At 45.3% G+C, this 21,591-nt stretch overlaps 1 protein-coding gene across 1 annotated transcript in view; it reads right to left on the bottom strand.

The window, feature by feature from the left end:
• Nucleotides 1-1,370: 1,370 nt before the first annotated feature.
• NBAS (NBAS subunit of NRZ tethering complex) overlaps nucleotides 1,371-21,591 on the bottom strand; it is a gene marked incomplete in the record, with an annotated part of 468,052 nt that continues 447,831 nt past the window's right edge. The window contains 3 exon segments of the mRNA NM_001192550.1: nucleotides 1,371-1,791; nucleotides 14,028-14,156; nucleotides 20,519-20,657. Coding sequence (NP_001179479.1) covers nucleotides 1,516-1,791; nucleotides 14,028-14,156; nucleotides 20,519-20,657 — 544 coding nt within the window.

The following is a 21,591-nucleotide window of genomic DNA, read 5'->3' as shown; positions in this document are numbered from 1 at the left end:
TTATACAGAAGGTAGACTCAACCAGGTGTGTGTGTGGCACTGGTGAGAGTGTGGGGAAAAAGGTGGAGAGTGGGCTGCCCCAATATGCCACACGTGAGTGATGCACAATGAAACACACACCCACATAACACAACCACAGAACCTGCTGGCTCTGACAGGGCAATGTGGAAACTGACCAGAGGGAGCCTTTCCACATTCCTTAAACTAATTAAAAAGTGTTCATTGTAATAAAGGATTGTCCTAGATGACATTATCTCTCTCTCTAAACATTCCATGAATGCACAGCCACCCTTCTCTCCCTCTGAATATTTCCTGGGGGTCGAGGTAAAGACCAGTGTGCATCCGACAGACCCTCTGATGGTCCTTCAGTCATGGAGTTTGCTCCTCACCAACTGCTGCCTGGGTTGTCGCTGTGGCTGGAATCTGGTATGACTTTCCCAAGAGCTCAGCTCAGGACTTCCAGCCAGAACCTTCACCTTCAGGCACACACTTCTGCAGGGAAGCGAGTACCAGCGAGTTATGCATTGGGGTCCTTACCGTTCTGTGCAGGGAACCCCGTTTCTGTGATGGGTCTTCCCAGGGGTGTTGCTATCCACGCCTTTGCTATGGCTGGCTGTGTGGTAGTGACTTGTGGACAGCCATTCCTGGGAGGAAGTGTACAACTGGCTTCATCAGCCCACCCACCAGTCACAGAAGTTGTATAGACCTGCAGATCTGTCAGCTTCTATGGTGATATTGATAGGTTTGGAGGTCTCGGGTGCTGGTATTGATCATCTGCCTGGGCTCTTCAAGTCACAGCTCATCTACACGACTAAGTGGGGAGAGGGGATGTAAGGCTTCCTGGGCTCCTGACAAGTATCTGACAGAGCCCCACGTGACACTCAACAACCCCAAGAGATACACAGCACAACCCTCACTGTCCACAGGACTGACTAAAGCTCCGAGAGGGAGGACTTTGCCCAAAGTCGAGTAACTAACTTGAGAGGTTAGGTCCAAGCTTCCTCCGTCCAGGACGTGTTCCAACCACTGGCTACTCCCCACGCTCTCCGCTTCCACCACCACCACAGCCAACTGCCTGGACTGCAGTTTTAGACATTGCATTAATTGTCCTCTACCAGAAGAGATGGAGAAAGAAATGGCACCCCACTCCAGTAGTCTCGCCTGGAGAATCCCATGGACAGAGGAGCCTGGCAGGCTACAGTCCATGGGGTTGCAAGAGTCGGACATGACTTAGCGACTAAACCACCACCACCAGAAGAGATGGTTATAAAAAAAAAAACAACAAGAAGGGTCAAGAGTCAAGTCTCTCCTAGTAAGAAAGCAGGGTAACTAACAGAAGAAAGAAAAAAGACAGTTCAAGAAATGGCAACTTGCTCATCATTTATATACAGCTTTATTTGCAATTCTTTGGAACCACCAAGAACCATCAACAAGTACACGTGTCGCCTCTGGGGACAGCACTGGGCTCCGGAGGCTCCTCAGGGAGGTGACAGAGGTGGGCGTGGGCAGGCGTGCTCACACCCAGTGCTGAGCTGCACCCAGGGCCGTGCTGAAGGTCCTCAGGGCCCGATGGGTGCCCCGCGCAGCCAGGAGGAGTGAGCCGGCTTCAGCCTCATGGCCGGCCTCCCACAGCTGCCGGGCCAGCTCCTCAGGGTCCCAGCGCCCGTGCTGGGGGCTGGCCAGCAGGTGCTTGATGAGACGTGGGTAGAAGGGAGTGGAGAGGCACTTCACCAAGAGCTTGGCGTCCAGGAGCAGGGAAAGAAGTTCCTGGTCACAGTTTGAATCATTCACCTTCGAGAAAAAAGATGGGTGGACGTCAGAGTGGCGTGGCTGACCCCCTCACCAGCAGACAAAGCCCTCCCCGCTGGTTTGCGATGTGTTGCCTTTCTGCTTCTGCCAGCAGAGTCTGCTCTACCCTGGTGAGAAGGGCCTACTTTGAAAAGAAACCCAGGCCACAAGCATCTCTGAGATCGCACCCATGAGATGACAGGCCTGGTTTCCTTTTCACATAAGACACGGCCATGAACCAAGAGCGGCTCCCCCTGGAATCACTGACGGCTACCATGCCGCGTGTCAGAAACTGTACCACACACCAGACACATCGTCCTTCATTGAGTCCCCCCGAGCTCAACCCTGTAAAGGGCGCGCTTTTTACAGATTAGGATATTGATGGACAAGAATTTTGCTTAATGTCGTGGTCAGTAAACTGCGGAGCGAGAATCTGAATTTAGGTCAGTCTGGACTTCAAAGCCTGAAGTTTTTAATAAGCACATTTACCATTTCATTTGTGCCTCACCACAGTCCATGTTCTTTAACCTCAACCCTCTCCTTTATGTAGATCCCTGTGAAAACAATTCTTTTCAGACCAGGAAAACCTCTTTTTCTGCTCCATTGAGAAGGTATATCCGTCAGCCCCAATGGTTTAAATAGGATAACCGACAGGAGGTATTTAAAAGCTACTCTTGCTTAAGCCTCTCGGACGCTTAAAACCAAACTCACCTTTTTCTTTCTTTTTTCTTTAAACAAATTTTCTGCGCTCTTTTCGTAGCATAGTCTCTGTATTTTTTCCCCTGGTCTTCTTGGTCTATGTATGGCTCTCCATGACTTTCATACTTAGCTTATATTTTTCTTTTATATTACTGCCATGTTTTCGTAAGGAATCAAGTCAACACTAATCAAAGATCAAAATTCAGGGCTTCTCATTTACACTAAAAAAAAAAACAGCTTCACACAGGGAACTCTGTTCAGTGTTAAGTGGCAGCTTGGATGGGAGAGGAGTTGGGGGCGGCTGGATACATGTGCGTGTGTGGCTGAGTTCCTCTGCTGCCCACCTGAAACTATTACCAACAGTGTTAACTGGCTATACTCCAGTACAAAATAAACATTTTTAAAAAAACAGCTTCAAAGACAGCTTCAAATTCATGTCACTGTGTACTCTTAATAGTTTTGGTTGTAGGAACTGTGGAGATAATGTGGCATTTCAAAGCCAGTTTTCTCCTGTTTAGACCAACTCTCTTATGTAGCTCAACACCATGGACTTGTGCTGCGTGCTCCCTGACAATGAGGCAAGGCTGCTGAAGATGAGGTCAGAGGTGTCTACTGGCTGGAAGGATGAGAGTAACAGAAATCCTGAGAATAAGAGTTTGCCCACTAGCAGATGGCACCCATCTTAGCCCCTGTGATCCTTCTAGTGAAGGTGAAAGTCACTCAGTTGTGTCCGACTCTTTGTGACCCCATGAACTATACAGTCCATGGAGTTCTCCAAGCCCCACATAAATGTCAGTTCCAGTGTCGCCTTCTGGGTTACGTCTCCCCTACATCCGATCCAAGCCGCTCCCCGCTCCCTCCACACTCCAGACGCCGCACACACCCCTCTTCCCTCTTGGGGCTGGGCTATAGTGACCGGTCCGTCCGTCTCCCCTGCTGCACTGGGAGCTTCTACAGGGCACAGAGGCTTTTACCCGTCTTTCAGTTCAGCATCCAGTGTAATCAACCTGTGCTGAACGGCTGGCCGAGCCCCTGCCACTGAAGCCTGTCACATTTTTGTGAAGTGCACGTGTACACGGCAGGAGGAGACTCTGGCCTCAGCACTGAGAGTCTGGCAAAGCCTGGGCTTCCCTTCTTCAGCCTCTCCCTTCCATCAACACTTACACTCCACTCGCTCACCTCGGACTCCTAAAGACAGAAGGGGAACTCAATTTTGCATCTTTTGTTTGTTTGTCTTTTCAGAGGTGGTAGCAAAAGCAGCTGGGACAAGACTAGTGTATCTGCTGAAGGGAGCACAAGAGGCTTCCACCCACCACCTGAGGGCTGTTTATGAGCTCTGTGTGTTTCCTTTCCCTCTCTCTCTTGCTTCATAAGTGGGAAATCGGGACCCGAATCCCATCACCATGCCAGCTGCATCCTGAGACCCCTCCACATGCTGCTGAGTGAGGCACCTTCTCTCTAAGCCTCACAACATCTCTTTAAGATGGCTCCGATCTCACCCGACAGATGCACACACTGGGGCTCAGCGAGGTCACAGTCAGGCATCACGTGTCATGTGGTGGGTCCGTGGTGAGCTGGACCAGAAGCCCTCCTCTCTGATGGGTTCACGGGTTACCGTGTGTCCCCCTCCCCCTCCCAGGCCACGAGCTCCCCCAGAGCAGGGATGCTGTCTCCTCTGTGGACCCCGCACCCCCCGCCTACCCCGCCTAGAACAGCGTGGGCCTTGTGGCAGGAACTCAGCAGGATTTGTGGAACGAATGTGTGAATGGGTGAGTAACCCCAAAGCTCACATGCTTTCATTGCATTCCGCTGCCTCCAAACACACTCGTGCAAGCACACACTCGCACACACACATGTGAGCGGGCAGCTGACTCACTGTGCGTGCTGTTATTTTGATTCACCCTTAAAAATAAAGAAGCCTCCCACCTAACCGTCCAGGAGGAAGCACAGCGTGTGCCAGGATGCTACAGGCAAATGTTTTTGATAAAAACACATGGATAAAAGGCTCAAGTCCAAACACTGCAGGCTGATACTTTCTGTGCTGCCCTGAGTAAGTCTTCAAGGCTAGGACACCTTTATTATTCTTTCTGTTGACTCACGAACCCTCCCTTTGTGGGCCTGAAATTCAGGCTCCTATAAAGGGAATGATGGATTTTTCCAGCTCGAAGGAGAGACAGGGGTTTTGTCAACGCCGGCGGCTGCTGCCCCTCTGACCCCCTCTCTTCTGTCTGCTTCTCTCCAGCATGAGGACATCCTGAAAACTGGACTGTCCCACTTGATGTGCCTTGGGGACAGCTGCCCCGTCCCAGGGCAGGGTGGGAGCTGGGGCACAGTGGGTGTCCACTCCCCAACCCCAAAAGCTCTCTATCTATAACCCTGGATGAGAAAACGTATGGCTGAAGTCATGGCCGTGAACTCGGATGTTCCGCCTTTGGCCCTTGCGTGCTCAGAGGTTCCCTAAAGAGAGGCAGAGACTGCTGACCTCCTGTGAGCCGGGGTGGTGGCCAGGGGAAGGTGAGGGGGAGATTCTGATTTGGCTTCTCATAAACAAATGCTGGAGAAACAAAGTGGCTGATGCTATTTCCTTTCTTTGACTTTCTCCCCGATTCTGGCTCTTTGTAGGATGTATGCATGGCCAGAGTATCCTTGATAATTGTCATGTGCAAGGAAAAGACCGCGCAGATGTTTATTTACATACGTGGGCCAAAACAGAGAACAAAAGAATAAAGAAAGAGACGGCTTTTCGAAGGACCCATTCCAACACCCACATTTTAAACAAGAGGAGCCTGAGGGGCAGAGAAGGAAAGCGTTACCCAAGGTCACCGGCAGTCAAGACGGGCTCCTCTCCACACACCAAGCCTCCTGCCTTGGGGGCACCGAGGCCAGCCTGGCTCCTTCCTCTCAGTACAGTAGAGTTCCCGGCATCACTGCCACATGTCAGAGCTGCTACAGTAATTTGTCAGGCCTTAACTTGTCTTCATTTTCCTTGTTTGTGACCAAATTCCAACTTATGGCACTAAAAATCTGGTGGTACCTACCCACAGAAGCCTGGTACTGTCTTACCAGTTAGAACTGCTCTTCTAACCTATTTTTCTTTTTGAAATGAAAAGAAAAAGCTGGAAACTGTCTTAAAACACAAAAAGAAGTCTTCTATATCAGGATCACCTCAAGAACACGACTTTATCTACCTTTTCTCTCCACTGATTATCCACATGCTGATATATTTGTCCAGTCAGGTCATGTGATATTTGTATCCTACTTTTCTCATATGTTGAGAATTATTAAAAAATATTTCATAGTTTTCATCCTAAAAAAATTTAATGGCTACAATATAGTCTATTGAACAAGTTATTTAGCTTCTCCTACTATACATCAGTTCAGTTCAATCACCCAGTCGTGTCTGACTCTTTGAGACCCCACGGACTTCAGCACGCCAGGCCTCCCTGTCCATCACCAACTTCCAGAACTTGCTCAAACTCATGTCCATTGAGTCGGTGATGCCATCCAACAATCTCATCCTCTATCGTTCCCTTCTCCTCCCACCTTCAATCTTTCCCAGCATCAGGGTCTTTTCCAAGGAGTCAGTTCTTCGCATCAGGTGGCCAAAGTATTGGAGCTTCAGCTTCACCATCAGTCCTTCCAATGAGTATTCAGGACTGATTTCCTTTAGTTGCCTGACATTATGAAACACTAAAAATGAATGATTTTTGCACATATACTCTCTTTATTTGAATTATCTCCTTGGTGGTTTAGTCACTAAGTCATGTTCAACTCTTTGCCACCCCTTGGACTGTAGCCTACCAGGCTCCTCTGTCCATAGGATCTTCTAGGCAAGAATACTGGAGTGGGTTGCCATTTCCGTCTTCAGGGGATCTTTCCAATCCAGGGATTGAAACCGGGTCTCCTGGACTGCAGGAAGATTCTTTACCGACTGAGCAGTCAAGGAAGCCCCTTAGAATACTTTATTAGGAGCGGTATGGCTGGGGTCTTATGGGATGAACATGTTGTTGCTGTTCAGTCACTAAGTTGTGTCCAACTTTGTGACTCCATGAACTGCAGCACGCCAGGCTTCCCTGTCCTCCACTGTCTCCTGGAGTTTGCTCAAACTCATGTCCATTGAGTTGGTGATGCCATCCAATCATCTCTATATCCCCTCAAACTCATGTGTTGCGGTCCTAACCTCAAAGACATCAGGACATGACTGCATTTGGAGACGAGGCCTTTACAGAGGTAAATAAGGTCAACGAGCCATCTGCATCATGGGGATGAATCCTAGTCCAATCTGGTATCTTTATAAGAAGAGAAGAGGACAGACACGCAAGCCGAGAGGAAGGCACGTGAGGACGCAGGGAGAAGGCAGCATCTGCAAGCCACAGAGAGAGGCCTCAGAATAAATCAATCCCACCAGCTCCTGAGATCTCGGACGCTGCGCCTCCAGCATTGTGAGAAAACACATTTCTAATATTTAAAGGTTGTCTGCCCTGTGGCACTTTGTTATGGCAGCCCAAGCAGACCATGACACGGGGCAAAGCACCCACAACATCTCCTGGCTGCGGGTACAAGAGGAAAGCAGTGACATGGTGATGTGGACCGTCCAGCACACAGTGCTGCCATCAGGGGAAGAGGTGCCAGCTTCACTGTAAACTTCCCAGCTCTGGATGTTATTACTTTGAAAAGAAAATTACTTTGCTAATTTAGGAGATATGTATTGGTATCTCAAAGATGCTTTCATTTGAATTTGTTTATTAGCAAGAATGAATTTTCCCCATACATTTCCTGTCATTTTTATTTTTTCCTATGGGAAAGGTCAAATCTTTTACTCATTTATTGGAATTTCAACATCACTGTACACATGTGAAGAATTCTTTTGTAACTTAAACATTAACCTTGATTTGAGTTTTAACAGACATTCTAATCTACTGTTTGCAATTCTATTTGGTTATTTGTAGTCTTGTAGGAGTTTTACACTTGTATATTATCAGGAAAGGATGTGTTCCTTTATGACTCTTTTCCTATTGGTTTAAAGCTTGGAAGTTATACTTCCTGGAAGGATATGGTATGTGTGTATGTGTATGTCTGTGTTTATATATATATATATATATAAAAAATTTTCTGATTTAAAAAATATCTAATTTTTTAATTGATCAGGAATCACTTTGGTATATGGTCTGGGGAGAATCACACATCCCTGACATTGGCTTGATTGATGCTTTTAGGGCTTGGGGAAGAAAATATATTTTGTCAGTTCTGGAGTCAGTTGGATGTTTGAAATAAATATGAGAGAAGCCCAGGAGGATTAGCTGATTTAATTCCTCTGATCAAATAGCTTTGAATGGGAGTGAGAAGGAGCTGTCTTGTGAAAAGAAGGCAGAGAGGCTTCTGGGTTAGAGACCAATTTCCAATCCTGGATTTTTAGCTAAGTAGATGTGTGACCTTGTTGAGGACAATCTCTCAGAGCCCCAGTTTCCACATGTGAAATACAGACAACAGACAGGGGTAGAGATAATCTATGTGTTTAAGTGCCTAGCACAATGCCTGGTGTAGAGTTTAAGTTCAGAAAATGGCTGGAGTTATTACAGTCACACAAGTCAGGAATAAAGCACAGGAGAAGGGCTTACATACTTCACGAAATAAGTAAAAGGCTTGTCTTCTCTATCAGTGAATTTTTTTTTTTTTGGTTGGTGATTAATTTTTGAGACTAAAAGAAACTTTGCTGATCTTGGGGGGAAAAAAATCTATTAAAGCATAAAACACTACTGTCTTCCAAGCCATTAAAATGTTATCTGCTTAATTCCTGTTTCAACAATAGGTAATGAACCTTCTCTGAATTAAATCTTTGATTTTATGGATCTATACGAAGCTAAGAGTAATTACAGTAATGAGGGAAGCTGAAATCCCAGTAGCATAATGCATGCAGGACCTCATTTCAATTACTTTAAAGAAGATTATTTGATATAATTTCCCTGTTTACTTCAGGAAAGAACACTATTACTAGCAAGAGTTATTAAATATACCAACTGAAAGTACAGAAAAATAAAAGGGCAACACGAGTATATTCCTAGAATAAGAAAAATGCCCGCAAATAAATTTTTGTTTTCTGTATTGACTTGCAGGCCATTCAGACTTCGTTTCTTGGAATACCCTCAGCCCACTCCTGGCCTGGGATGAGCAGTGTGCCTCTTCTGAAGCCAAAATCCAGACAGTCCTCTGACTTAGGATCTGACAGCGGGAGAGAACCTTTGAGGATGATCCAAGCTTGGTCACTTCAGTGACCCATTCTGCGGCCCTGAGTTTGGCCCGTTCGACACTTTTACACTTGCCCCCTTTTCATCCTCCTTAGTTCCTTGTGTTATTGTTTCATATGTCAGTGTCCCCTTGACACAATTCCTCTACACAGAGGGATGATATTTCATCTTTACAAATGTCCTACCCATTCCTCACTCCCGCACACTGTATCAGGCGGTGCACAATGGGAACTTTATATGTCTGGTTGCACCAAGTCGGTCAGCCACCCCTCAGGGCTGTCTAGAAACCTCACAGGTTAACCCATAGGGAGTGAGCTGCCTGTCGCTAGAGGCAACCAGCTGAGAATACTGGGAGATACGCAGTAGCAGAGCTTCCTTCATCAAGAAGACTAACCACCAGCTGAGAATGAAGGATGACGGGTGAAAGTAACATGTTTGGATTATGTTCGGGTAAGAAATAAGTAGATATATGCCCGAAATTCTGAGACTAAAAGAGGCGAAAGAACAGTGATTGTAAAAAGAGACTGGTTTAACATCAACTGGCATCTGTAAGATATACAGGAAATCAGTTGCTTGATTCTTCTCCACATGACTGGATCGCTTCAGCCTAACTTGGTTTGGATATGCTTAGAAGAAGACCATTGACGTTAGGGCCAAAGCCCAAGAAGGATTTTGTGGACCAAAGTCCAAACAGAGTAGTCCAGAGCCCAGCCCAAGGTCCTTGTTCTCACTGCATGCCGAGGTCGGGAGGGCCGTGTGTGCCCCTGACTTCAGCAGAGAAGGAAACATCGTGGGAGCGTGATGGTAGCACGGATGCTCACCAGGGAGGGCCTTGGTGGAAATCTGGATTGAATTAAAGGGGGAACGGAGGAAGCAAGGCTTCATGGTTTTATACACAGTTGGCCCTTAAACAACGTGAGTTTGAACGGCCCTGGGCCACTTACGTGGGATTTTTTTTTTTTTTTCAGTAGGAAACATTACATCACTGCCTGGATGTTACATCAGTCCCTGGATGGTGGAAACCACGGATGCAGAAGAATCTTGGAGATGGAGGGCCAAGTCTAACTAATACCTAGATTAACCCTTGTGCTGTCCAAGGGCTGACTGTAAATATGTTAACCCACGCCTGCTTTCCTGAGAACCTTTAAAGCTCTCCCTCCAACCGAGACACTGGTCACTGTGGGTGATGTCTGGTGCCTTCGCAGCAAAATCACAGGGATAAGAATCACATTTATTAAAAACATGAAGGACTGCGATATGGAAACAACTCCACTGGGCAGGACTGAGGGCCGTGCACTCAAAGGATCCTTCATTCTGGAGGTGCTCTTTTGTGAGGGTTTTAAACATGACACAGGGCACCCAGGACTGGTCGGCTCCCACCCTAGTCGGGCTCCATCAGGGCCTAGTGACTTGGGGAATTTGAAAGAGGAAGCGCTGTACCAGGCAAGCTGTCAGACCAGCTCTGTACTACTGTCTTCAGTGCTGATATTATATGGTTCAAGATGCTTCAGAGAGTCCACTTCTCTACAGAGATAACCTTTTTCCAATACAAGAGTCTACCAGTTAGGTCAAAAGCAGCAGTATGATTAAACACAGGTGCTGAATGCTGGATTTAAGGCTTCAGTTTCAGCTCTGGCTGCTTGCTGGCTGTATGACCCCTGAGTTTCAGTGTTTTCATCTGTGAAACCAGAATGGTATCTTCCCAGAGGATTATTAAAAAGGGGAAGTGAGGAAGGGCCTTTAATAACATCCAGCACAGTTGGTACTGGAAGACAGCTATTACTAGCATCAGGGAGAAACACTTAATTAGGTGCCAAAGGTCCTACACACTTCCATGAATGATTCTTTTAATAGGTACGTGGTCCAGGCCAGTCCCTGCGATGTGAGGTGGGGACAGAGGTACGAGCAGCCCTGAAGAGGAGGAAGCAGTAAGGCCACCGTAAGTGTGGAATTATGAATTGGAAGATGTTGTAGTCCACGGAGCTATTATAAACACAGACCTGCTTACTTTGATGAAATGAGTCAAGAGACTTCCACCCAGTAGAAAATATCCCCGAGAGGAGATTTAAACACATCATCACGGCATATCCTTCTTGGAGAAAAAAGGTTTTGAAGGTAAGCTCTAAATCTCACTGAGGCTGATGGAGTGGGTGATTTGACAGTATGGACCACACCAGGGTTTTAATTATTCACCAATGATATAATCCTAAGAAGGTCTTTCTATTTCTGGCCCAGGGTAAGAGGCTGTTGGCCATTGGTAAGGACATGCCAAACACCAGAGGTCTGCAATTTCAGAAAAGCTTAGGGAAGTGAACACCGCTATTGGAGGAGAAACCCCCCCGTCTCTGGCATCAGCATTTAAGCATCATCCTTTGAAACATAAACCCCTATGAAGCTGTCAGTATATTATGACCAATACACACTATCAGCAAGTGGGGGGAGGGGTACATTTTTTCTCCTGGATCCATGCACTGTGCAAGAATGACTGACACCCATCAGAGGAGTTTCTCTGAAAACAATTTTTTTTTTTTTTTTTTCCTTTTAGTATCAACAGAAACTATTGCCAACAACCATTAAGGGAGAAACAAGTTACTGATGAACTCAGAGTCGCCCACTAATGGGCAGAGTGAATAGCAAAATAAACACAAAAGAAGAAAACCAGTATCTTTCACGTTGTATTTTTCACTACAAAACCAAGTATGATGTAAAATAGCTTGACAGGAGCCCTGCAAAAAGGCCCAATGAAACTCTTCCCTTAGAAAAGGGTAACATGACTTTTCAATGGTGCTGGGAGAGCAATGATAAATCACAGTAATTTCTCTTCATGTATATCATATTCTTGAAACAGCAAAATTACAGAGATGGAGAAAAGATGAGCAGCCTTCACTGTGGTCACATGAATGTCCATGTGACAATACTGCACAGAACTTTACACATGGACACACACAGACACACACAAGGGCACTTAAAACTGTGGAATCTGCATAAGGTCCAGAGATCGTACCTCTGCTAATGTCCTGGTTATAAGGATACTAAAGTCATGTAAGATCAGCCCTGGGATTTCTTTGGAAGGAATGATGCTAAAGCTGAAGCTCCAGTACTTTGGCCACCTCATGCGAAGAGTTGACTCATTGGAAAAGACTCTGATGCTGGGAGGGATTGGGGGCAGGAGGAGAAGGGGACGACAGAGGATGAGATGGCTGGATGGCATCACCGACTTGATGGACGTGCGTCTCAGTGAACTCCGGGAGTTGGTGATGGACAGCCTGGCATGCTACAATTCATGGGGTCACAAAGAGTTGGACACGACTGAGCAACTGAACTGACTGACTGAATGTGAGCTTAAAATTATCTCAAAACAAAAGTTAAAAAACGTTTAAAAATTGGAAAAATCACTTTAGTTCCTCGGGGATGCGAAATATTCCGTGAACACATGTGAAGGTCACAGATGGGCCAGCCTAACATGAGTGCTCATCTTAGTGCAGAGAAGTTACAAGTCAGTGTCATTACTGAATTCCCAGAAGGGTCTCAGTGGTAGGAAACAGACTCGCCTCAGCAATTTACACCTCTGGCTTTGATTTCTGTACCTGAAGGCCACAGGGGTTTCGGATGTTTTCATCACAACCTTGGCTGAACCAGCCACAGTCAAAATGATTCAAGATCCAGAGTTTTAGCACAAGACTGCATATCAAATGTGCAGATAAAGTGTTACAAAGGCAAACTAGTACCATTTATAAATGACTTGGGTGTTGGCAACATCCCCGTCAGTTTCTTATTTTGATAGTATGTGTGTGTCGGGGGGCGGTGAGGCAGTCAGCAGGGCTGGTTCAGTTAGGGAGCTCCCCTTCTAGTTGCAGTTCTGACTGATGCATTTGTGATCAAGAATCTTTACAATGAAAACCGATCTGTACTCCTAGGGAATTCATGAGGGCATCAGGAACGCTCTACACAGCATGAACAGGGAACAGCAATGTTTAATATATTACTGTTTTATTCTCAAAGGTGCCCATGGCAAGTTCCATTGGAAATACTTGAGTAGAGATAGGAATACTGTGTACAAGGTGGTGATGGAAGAAAAACACTGACAGCACGCAGTTGATTTTCTCTAGCTCTCCCTTCTTCCTGATGTCTTGGATCTCCAATAAAAAATCAGCTAAGAAAAAAAATCTTACTGCAGCTCTCAGTTTCTTGCAAATCCCAGTATTATGCAACTTTTATTTTAGCACAGAGAGGCACTGCTAGACAAGTCCCCTCAATTTCATACTTCAGCCTAGTTTCCAGAAAGGCCCCTATTATGCTCAATTATCAATGATAATGAAAGGCATTTTTTAAAAATAAAATCTATACAGAAACTTTACATTATTTTGAAAATATGAATAAAGGCACGACAGTTTTCTTATCTTGTTCATTATGACTATTTCCAAAGGCAATTACGTCCTGCTTTCTGCACCCCCTGTCATTAACAAAGCTATAAATCCAAGACATCTTTTCGTCTATCTCGTCACTGCACCTTTGCCCTAGGATTCACCTACCTTCTCTGGTCCCTAGAAGATATCCTCTTACACTGTTGTTAAAGCACACACATACACACTTCAGATGAAAGAGTGAGCGTCCCACAGAAGGATCATACAATGCAAATTCATTGTATGAAATGAAACACAACTCTGAGCACCTGATGTGTAAAATTTAAAAAGGGAAGTGCAAGTTTCTTCCTTAAAAACATTATCTTCACGATAATAAGGCAGCCAGCCTGCAGGGAGAACTCTCTTGCCTCAGCACTGGCTCCCATTTCTACAAGCCAGGATGGGCTTCAGTGGCGGTGTCGGCTGCTGGAGGAAACTCAAGCTTGAGATTTCCGCTGGTGCCATTAACAGGACTCCTTCTCCCCTTTAATTAGTACATAACCAAACACATGCAGGCACAGAAAATCTGCCTGATGTCAGGAACTCCTCGTCCCAGATTTCAAGTGGCAAGACTAGTCCTCTAGTGCCAGGAGGCTCCGAAATTTTCTTAAAGAGACTTGATACTCTGCTTCTCTAGAGAAAATGCATCCTGATCCGAATTTGCATTCTTGGCACTAGATACACTCTGTGGTGCACAGGAGGAGCTTAGAAAATGTTTTGTCAACAAATATCTACTGCAAACCACAAATACCTACTGTAGACAAACAAACAGCTATTGTGGTCAGAGTGTAAGTAAAACAGTCCTGAGTAAATCACCATTGTTACTGATGAGAACCGCAATACCAATGCATGTCTCTGCAAAGCAAGAATGAGTGAATTCGGTGGGGAGTACCTTAGCGATGGCGGTGATGTGGTCCAAGGCCATGGTGTGCAGACGTTCGTCCGGGCTTTCCAGGAGAAGCTTCAGGGACGGGAGCAGCAGGGCCTGACCAAGCAGGAGCGAGCACAGCTCCTTCACCCCCTGGAACCACAAGGGCGACTTTGTGAGTGAGAAGGAAAGGGAATGCATCACAACCCTGGCACGATTCTGGAGGGGGGGGGGGGTGGGGTGGGGGTGTGTGTGTGTGTGTGTGTGTGTGTGTGAGGGGGGGGGGTGACTATGCAAAAGACACACAGAGGACCACTCTGATGTAGGGTTTGGTACCTGCTTCACTCGATTCACAATCTTAATTGATAAAATCTTTCTGGTATCACATATTCATCTACAATACTGCTATTTTAATGGCTGCATAGCTATGATCCCACTGGATGGTTAGAGGGCTGGAATTTATTTTTCTGAACTCTCAGAGACCTAGTTTCCTCCCAAGTAAAATGGAGGTAACTGTATCTACTATTTTGTGTTTTGCGTGTGTGTGAGAATAAGTGTTAGTGAATAATGATGCTCAATGCTCAGCATATACTAGATGCTTAACAACAAAAACTATTATTGATTGTTAATATTATCCCAAAGATCTAGTTATAATTTAGTATAACAAAGGAAATCGGCAATTTAAACATTTTAAAACCTGTTCATGGTCAACGTCAAGACTTCTCAGGTGACATGAGTCGTAAAACATCTGCCTGCCAATGCAGGAGACACAAGAGACTCGGGTTAAACCCCTGGGTCAGGAAAACCCCCTGGAGTGGAAAGTGGCAACCACTCCAGTATTCTTGCTGGGAAATCCCATGGACGGAGGAGCCTGGCGGGCTACAGTCCATGGGCCTGCAAAGAGTCAGAAACGACTGAGCAACTGAACTGAGAGTTAATGTCAAGGTGAACTGAATGCTTGACATACTCAAGATGTTCCTTCTTCATGAAAACTATCTGTGGTCCAGAAAAATGAAAATGTATTCAGATCGCCACAGATGTACTTTAATTTCAGCTTTACAGCTGAAATTTAATTTTAGTTTACTGCTCTTTTTCATGCTGGCTGAATCTGTCATCAGAGAGCAGCCTTTTCTATAAGATAAATATAATAATGCTTCACAACAAAAGTATAAAAGTATAGAAAATAAATTTTCAAGCTATTCCTCCCTGCCCAGTTACACGTTCCCTTGGTGTCCTGATTTTAGCTGTGAAGAACGGAACACTTGGATCAAGACCAGACAATGAGTGCGACCTCGTTACATAAAGCAAGGGTTGTTTTTGAAAGAACACAGAATCACTGCCCTGTGCAGGACTGATGATCCTGCTACTCTTGTGCTACGCGCCAACAGTAGCATATCAGAGAAGAAAAACTTACATTCATGGTATTGTCCTAAGTATTTTAGGTTATTATAAAGAGTGGATAAAATAAGGCTGACATAACGAAGCTCCTATTTAAAGTCTGGGGTAAAGGTCTCTTTGGAATTCCATTCACGATCTTTCTTCAGTGTGCACCCCGCAGGCCACTGCTGGAAACCAGACTAGAAGACTATGCCACACAAGATCAACACTGGCAGGGAAACAGTTCTGCCAAATGCGGGCTTCAAACAAGGATTCCAATTCAGAAAAGAGCTCTGTGCGCCTTACGGCACATGCAGCACATGCAGGGGTCTCGACACCCAGCATCTGGGCCAGAGAGAAACGTGGATGTTTAACCTGGGATGCCAAAACCTGCAGAAACCATTCGGGAAGATGAAATATAAACTCGGGTGTGTGGGAGTCCAGCCCAAACAGCACTGACCTGTTTCCTCTGCCCGCCTCCCTGGAACCACGGCTCCCTTCCCCCATCCTGCACAGTTCATGAAAGGCAGCGCCCAGGAGGGCTTCCTCCCATCCTGGGACGCTCTGCATTCGCGCTGTCCCACAGGGCAGCCGAGGACCATGTGGGGGCTTGTGAGCATCTGAGATGGGGCTAGTGCCACTGAGAAATTACACTTTTAATTTCATTTCATTTTGCTTAATATAAACTTAATTTTAGTACCCACGTGTGGCCCGTGGCTACCAGCAGGGAGCAGTGGGCTCTCACAGACCTCTGGGTGTTTGCACACAATGGATACAACCTCTGCTGTCTCTCTGTGTGATCAACTCTCAACTCATCCTTGGGTCTCAGTTTACACAGGCACAGGAAAACCCTATTTCCCATGACAGCACCTCTGATGGCCCAGGTTTGCCACTCCTACATGCTGGCTCTACTTCGTCAGATATTTCCTACATTATCTGTCACCCTGTATTACTGTGGTCATTCATCTATCTGCCTCATTTGAGGGCAAGAGAGTTTTTCCTTCTCTGTATTCCAAACTTGCTTGCTATTTGAAAGAAATGTTAGTTGCTCAGTCGTGTTCAATTCTTTGCAACCTCACTGACTGTAGCCCACTGGGCTCCTCTGTCTATGGATTCTCCAGGCAAGACGAGTGGAGTGGGCAGCCAGTCGCTTCTTCAGGGCATCTTCCCAACCCAGGGACCAAAGCTGGGTCTCCTGCATTGCAGGCAGATTCTTTACCATCTGAGCCACCAGGGAAGCCTCAAATTATCTGTATAACATCCCTCTCTTAACACTCATATTTGCTTATAAGTTACCAGAAATTGGTAAACAGGTTATTTTTCAGGAACTTGCAATATTCGGAATAAGCATATCACTAAGCTGATCTAAGGTTCAATGGAAAATTTATGGCAATCACCTTTAAATCCTGTTGTGCAGGCATAATGGCTAGTACCCCACAGTCAGATAAGGACACCCAGGAATGGAAGAATTCATTTTATGAGAGCTACTGAGTGTTTTTTTAATCTTAGTGAACAGTTACTGGCTAAATACTTTGTAATTAAGTACTATACTATACTCATCAGGCATTTTCCCCTGTGTTACAAGAGGACAGTTTATTAGGATGTTTACAAAGGGATTTAGAGCGCTACAGGAAAGGTGAAAGGAGCAAAGAGAACCACGGAACCCCTTGCAAGGCACTTTCACAGCTCAAGCTGTCTGGCCATTAGGACACAGAACAACAGCAAGAAGCCTTGAACGAAGAGGAGTAGCTGGGCAGGGCCCCAAGCCCAGCCAGAGTCCTGCAAGCCAGTCCCCACTGTGGACTGGGACTCGGAGGGATGCCCTGGGCCCTGTGGCTGATGGTTGTCAGAGAAGTGAGACTGGTCCACCGCGGTCCTTGCCTCCTGCTGGCCCGGGGTGGGTATCTAGCACCTAAAGGTGTGCCAGGGCCCGCAGCAAGGGCCTGGAACACAAAGTGTGCCGGAATAGGGGTCATTGATTCTAAAAATCAAGCTCTTGACGTCATCAGAAGTGCCTCAACCGTGAGAGTGAACAATCACACTAAGAAGTAGAAGGGGGGTCGTCCAGGCGGCAGACGCCCATGCACCCAGCCAAGGCGTCTGCAACACTACTTCTCTCTGTGCCTCCACACGGACCCTCGGGAGCTGCCACAAATAGCTGTGATGGGGAATTTTAAATCTAAATGCCAAGAGCTTGTTTTATGCCAAGTTGCCAATTTCCTGTTCTACAGATCCCCCACTCCTGAGGATGGTTCATGTATTGCCATGGATACAAGCCGGGAAGGAGGATGCCTAACTTTCAAGACTGGGAGACTCATGACCTGTGCAAGACAATGACTTTTATCTTTCTGGTCATATTTGCCATCGGCACAACCACCAGGGCCATAAGTAAACAAGTACCATGAGCAGCAGCAGGCGGTCATGGAAAGTCATAAAGGAAAAAAAAAAAAAACTCTACATATGGGAACTTGGTGGGAGGGATGGGAAACAGGGATGATGGAAAAAGTAAGCCCCTTTAAGTCCTGTCGGAGATAATTAGGCCATCGCGTTTCACACACCCTGCACCAGAGCAGCCAAAGGTACTGGAGTAAAAGAAGAGTCATGGATACTTTTACTGTCACAGTGACATTAAATCTTACGGAAGTCTGAAATGAGACTAAGTGATTTCCAAAGGTGGGAAAATAAACAACACATCTCCATTTTGTCATCAGACTGTTCCTTCCTTTGTAACAATTCTAATTCACATTTCAGCACATTTAGTGATTAATACAAACAGGATTTGCAAAGTTCCTTCAATCATGGCATACTTAGGGGGGAAAAAAATCTATATACGTACCCAATTAAAAGATAGAGCAGCACAAGAAAAATGAAAGAAAAAAAAGGCACTGTGGCAAAAGAACTCTTGATAATGATGTTTCATCTCATCAAATTACATCAGAGGAGGGATAATGATGTGCTTCAAAGTGGGGCTCAGTACAGCACTTCACTCCTCACCCCAAAAGAACGATGGGCCTGTGGGAGGCAGGGGACTGCATGCTGAGGATGAAGAGAACAGACAGCCTCGGCTCACACTCCGCCCAGGATGAGACCTTGCAGAGCAGCGGAGTAAGAGCCCCCTCTGACGTCACGGGGTCTGCCCCTTGTTTCAGAGATGGGAAAATGGAGGTCCAGTGATCTGAAGTAATGCTTCCCTAACCTAGATTCAGTAGCACTGACAGCAGGACACTTCTGGCGTCTGGAGTCGACCTAACAGAGTGCGATCTTAGCTCATGTGAAGGCAAAGATGAAAAGCACGTTATTTACTCAGCCTGGTGGGGGTAACCAGCTGTGTTCAGTCCCCACTCTGCAGTCTGCTGAATCCTGCGTTGACGGAAACAGAGACGCTGCAGCCACGGTTCCCACTCTCCAGGTGCTCACAACACAGCAGAGCCGACCACCAGTCAAGAGGGCGTGGACACAAGGAAACCACAGGCTATCGGAGTAAGGGGGGCTGCTTTTTGGTGTTGGTGCTTTAATTATTTAAAAGAATAATTTTGTCATTCTGGTGGGTGAAGACATCTTCAAACGGACTCAATATTTTAAATTCAATCAAAAAACACTTAGCCAGTCCTTCATTCAGAAAACAATTCATTAAGTGTGCATTCATAATGAGAACATTTTCCTTGCGTGATTACAATGAAGACTCAAAAAATCATATTTACAATTCCATTTTCAAGTTTATCTCCTATGTGGTAAAAACTCAAAAATCAATTAATCAACTTAATGCCATTATCCAGATGCTTAATTTGTAGATTGCTCAAATAATATATTGCTGAGGCCAGATCCACGGCAGGGGCTGTAGCTAATATGTGCTTATTTTAGAATGTAAAATATATATTATAATGTATTATAATATTATAATATATATATTATAATGTATTATATTATATGTATTATAATATATATACATCAATTAATCAATTAATCAACTTAATGCCATTATCCAGATGCTTAAATTTAATTTGTAGATTGCTCAAATAATATATTGCTGAGGCCAGATCCTATATATATATATATATATTACATTCTAAAATAAGCACATATTAGCTACAGCCCCTGCCGTGGATCTGGCCTCAGCAATATATTATTTGAGCAATCTACAAATTAAATTTAAGCATCTGGATAATGGCATTAAGTTGATTAATTGATTAATTGATGTATATATATTATAATACATTATAATATATATATTATAATATTATAATACATTATAATATATATTTTACATTCTAAAATAAGCACATATTAGCTACAGCCCCTGCCGTGGATCTGGCCTCAGCAATATATTATTTGAGCAATCTCCAAATTAAATTTAAGCATCTGGATAATGGCATAGGGCTTCCCTGGTGGCTCAGAGGTAAAGAATCTGCCTGCAATACAGGAGACCCGGGTTTGGTCCCTGGGTTGGAAAGATTCCCTGGAGAAGGGCATGGCAATCCACTCTGGTATTCTGGCCTGGAGAATTCCATGAACAGAGGAGCCTGGCAGGCTGCAGTCCATAAGGTCACACAGTCGGGCACAACTGGCGTGACTGAGCAGCAGCAGCGCATGTGGATACATAACATAAATATCTCTGGGACAGTTGTGTTATGGGACCAAATAGAGAACACAGGTCAACATGTGTTTTTACCATGTTTACAGAGAATAAATATTGTGGTTATACAATGTTATTACAACGATGTCAAAAAGTACATGAAAATCAAGAGTGGCTGGTTACCCTACAAGGAACACTAACGTAACCACTACATTACCAGCTGTCCTGGGTCAGGCAGACACGACACTTGAACTACCGCGACCTCTTGCAACAGAAACTTGAGTTAGACATAAAAGGGCATCCAAAAAAAAACCCCAGAAAACTGGGTTCTACTGAGGGAGTTGTGACAAGAAAACCGCTTCAGAGCTCCAACAAAGAGAAAAAGACCTCAAAGCATCCTTTCAGCACCGCTCTTCTTCACTTGATCTGTTACAGATTACGCGCTTTACCTACCAATAACTTAGGCGAAACGTTACCCAAGCACAGTTGCTGATACTGCTTCTAATAAAGAGGTGGGGAAGGAAAGGGATGACCCCCAGCAAAGCCACTTGAAGTATCCACTCACCTCGGCAGGCAGCATCTGCTCGGTGTTATACAGAGAGCGGCAGAGTTTCAAAACTTCATTCCCCAGCCCTTCCTTGTTCTCCGTTGTACATCTGGTGAGCATCACTGTGGCCAGTCTCACCCATGGATTATTGGTCACGCTGGTTTGAAGGGAGAAAAATGCAGGCATTCGAAACAATGAGACTTAGGATGATTGCGGTAAAAAATTTAAAAATAGAAAAGAAATCCCACTTGTTCAAGTAAAATGCTTTTGGTAAACTGCGATCATAATCAGGATGATGTACTTCTTCCTGTCTCTCTTGGAGAAAAGACCCCATCAAACAGAGGGAAAAGAGTTTGCTGTAGCGTAGACAAGCGCCCAGAAGCATGGGGGCAGTGGGTAGACGCTGACCGGCACAGGCAGTTCGAAGCCCAGCCATTCGGGCTGACATTCTGGCTCCCTGGCTACTTGGGTGACTCAGCGGAGATGACTAAAACACTCTCAGCCTGGTTACATGCTTATGGGGGGGGGGCACCCAACTTTTCTGGGCCTCGGTTCTTTTCACTGTGAAAAAGCGATTTAATGTTTTCCTTGCGTCACTTAATGAATGGTGCTTGTCATGTGAAGTGTCACTCTCGATAGCAGGCACATCTTATTATTCTTCTTATTTCTGAGATGTAAAAGCACAAAAGTTTGTCTTTTGTTTCCCTTCTCTGGCTACCACTACTTTGAATTCATAAAAAACATCACGATTTATATTTCAAGAAACAACTGAAGGGCACATTCATTCTGGGGTACTGATTTACTTACAACATTGTACAATAATTTTACTATTTATCAAGAGTTTGTTGCCTCATTAAAGCACAGCTATAGCTTCGAAAACAATGAGTACCCAAGGATGGTCCCTCCCTTGAAAGAATTTTCTTGCTTGTGCCTGAGAAAAACATCAAGTGCAACAAGGGGACACCACAGAACTAGCCTCTGGCAAAGCCTTCGTGTCTCAGCTCAAACTAACAACCTGTGAGGACAAAGGATGCCACTTATTTCCAGGTACAAACAAAGCCTGGGAGAGTGTCTGGTTGACAGAGGAGTCG

The sequence above is a fragment of the Bos taurus genome, chromosome 11 (assembly GCF_002263795.3).
Source record: "Bos taurus isolate L1 Dominette 01449 registration number 42190680 breed Hereford chromosome 11, ARS-UCD2.0, whole genome shotgun sequence".
NCBI classification, from domain to species: Eukaryota; Metazoa; Chordata; class Mammalia; order Artiodactyla; family Bovidae; genus Bos; species Bos taurus.
This window is presented reverse-complemented; position numbering and strand designations above follow the sequence as displayed.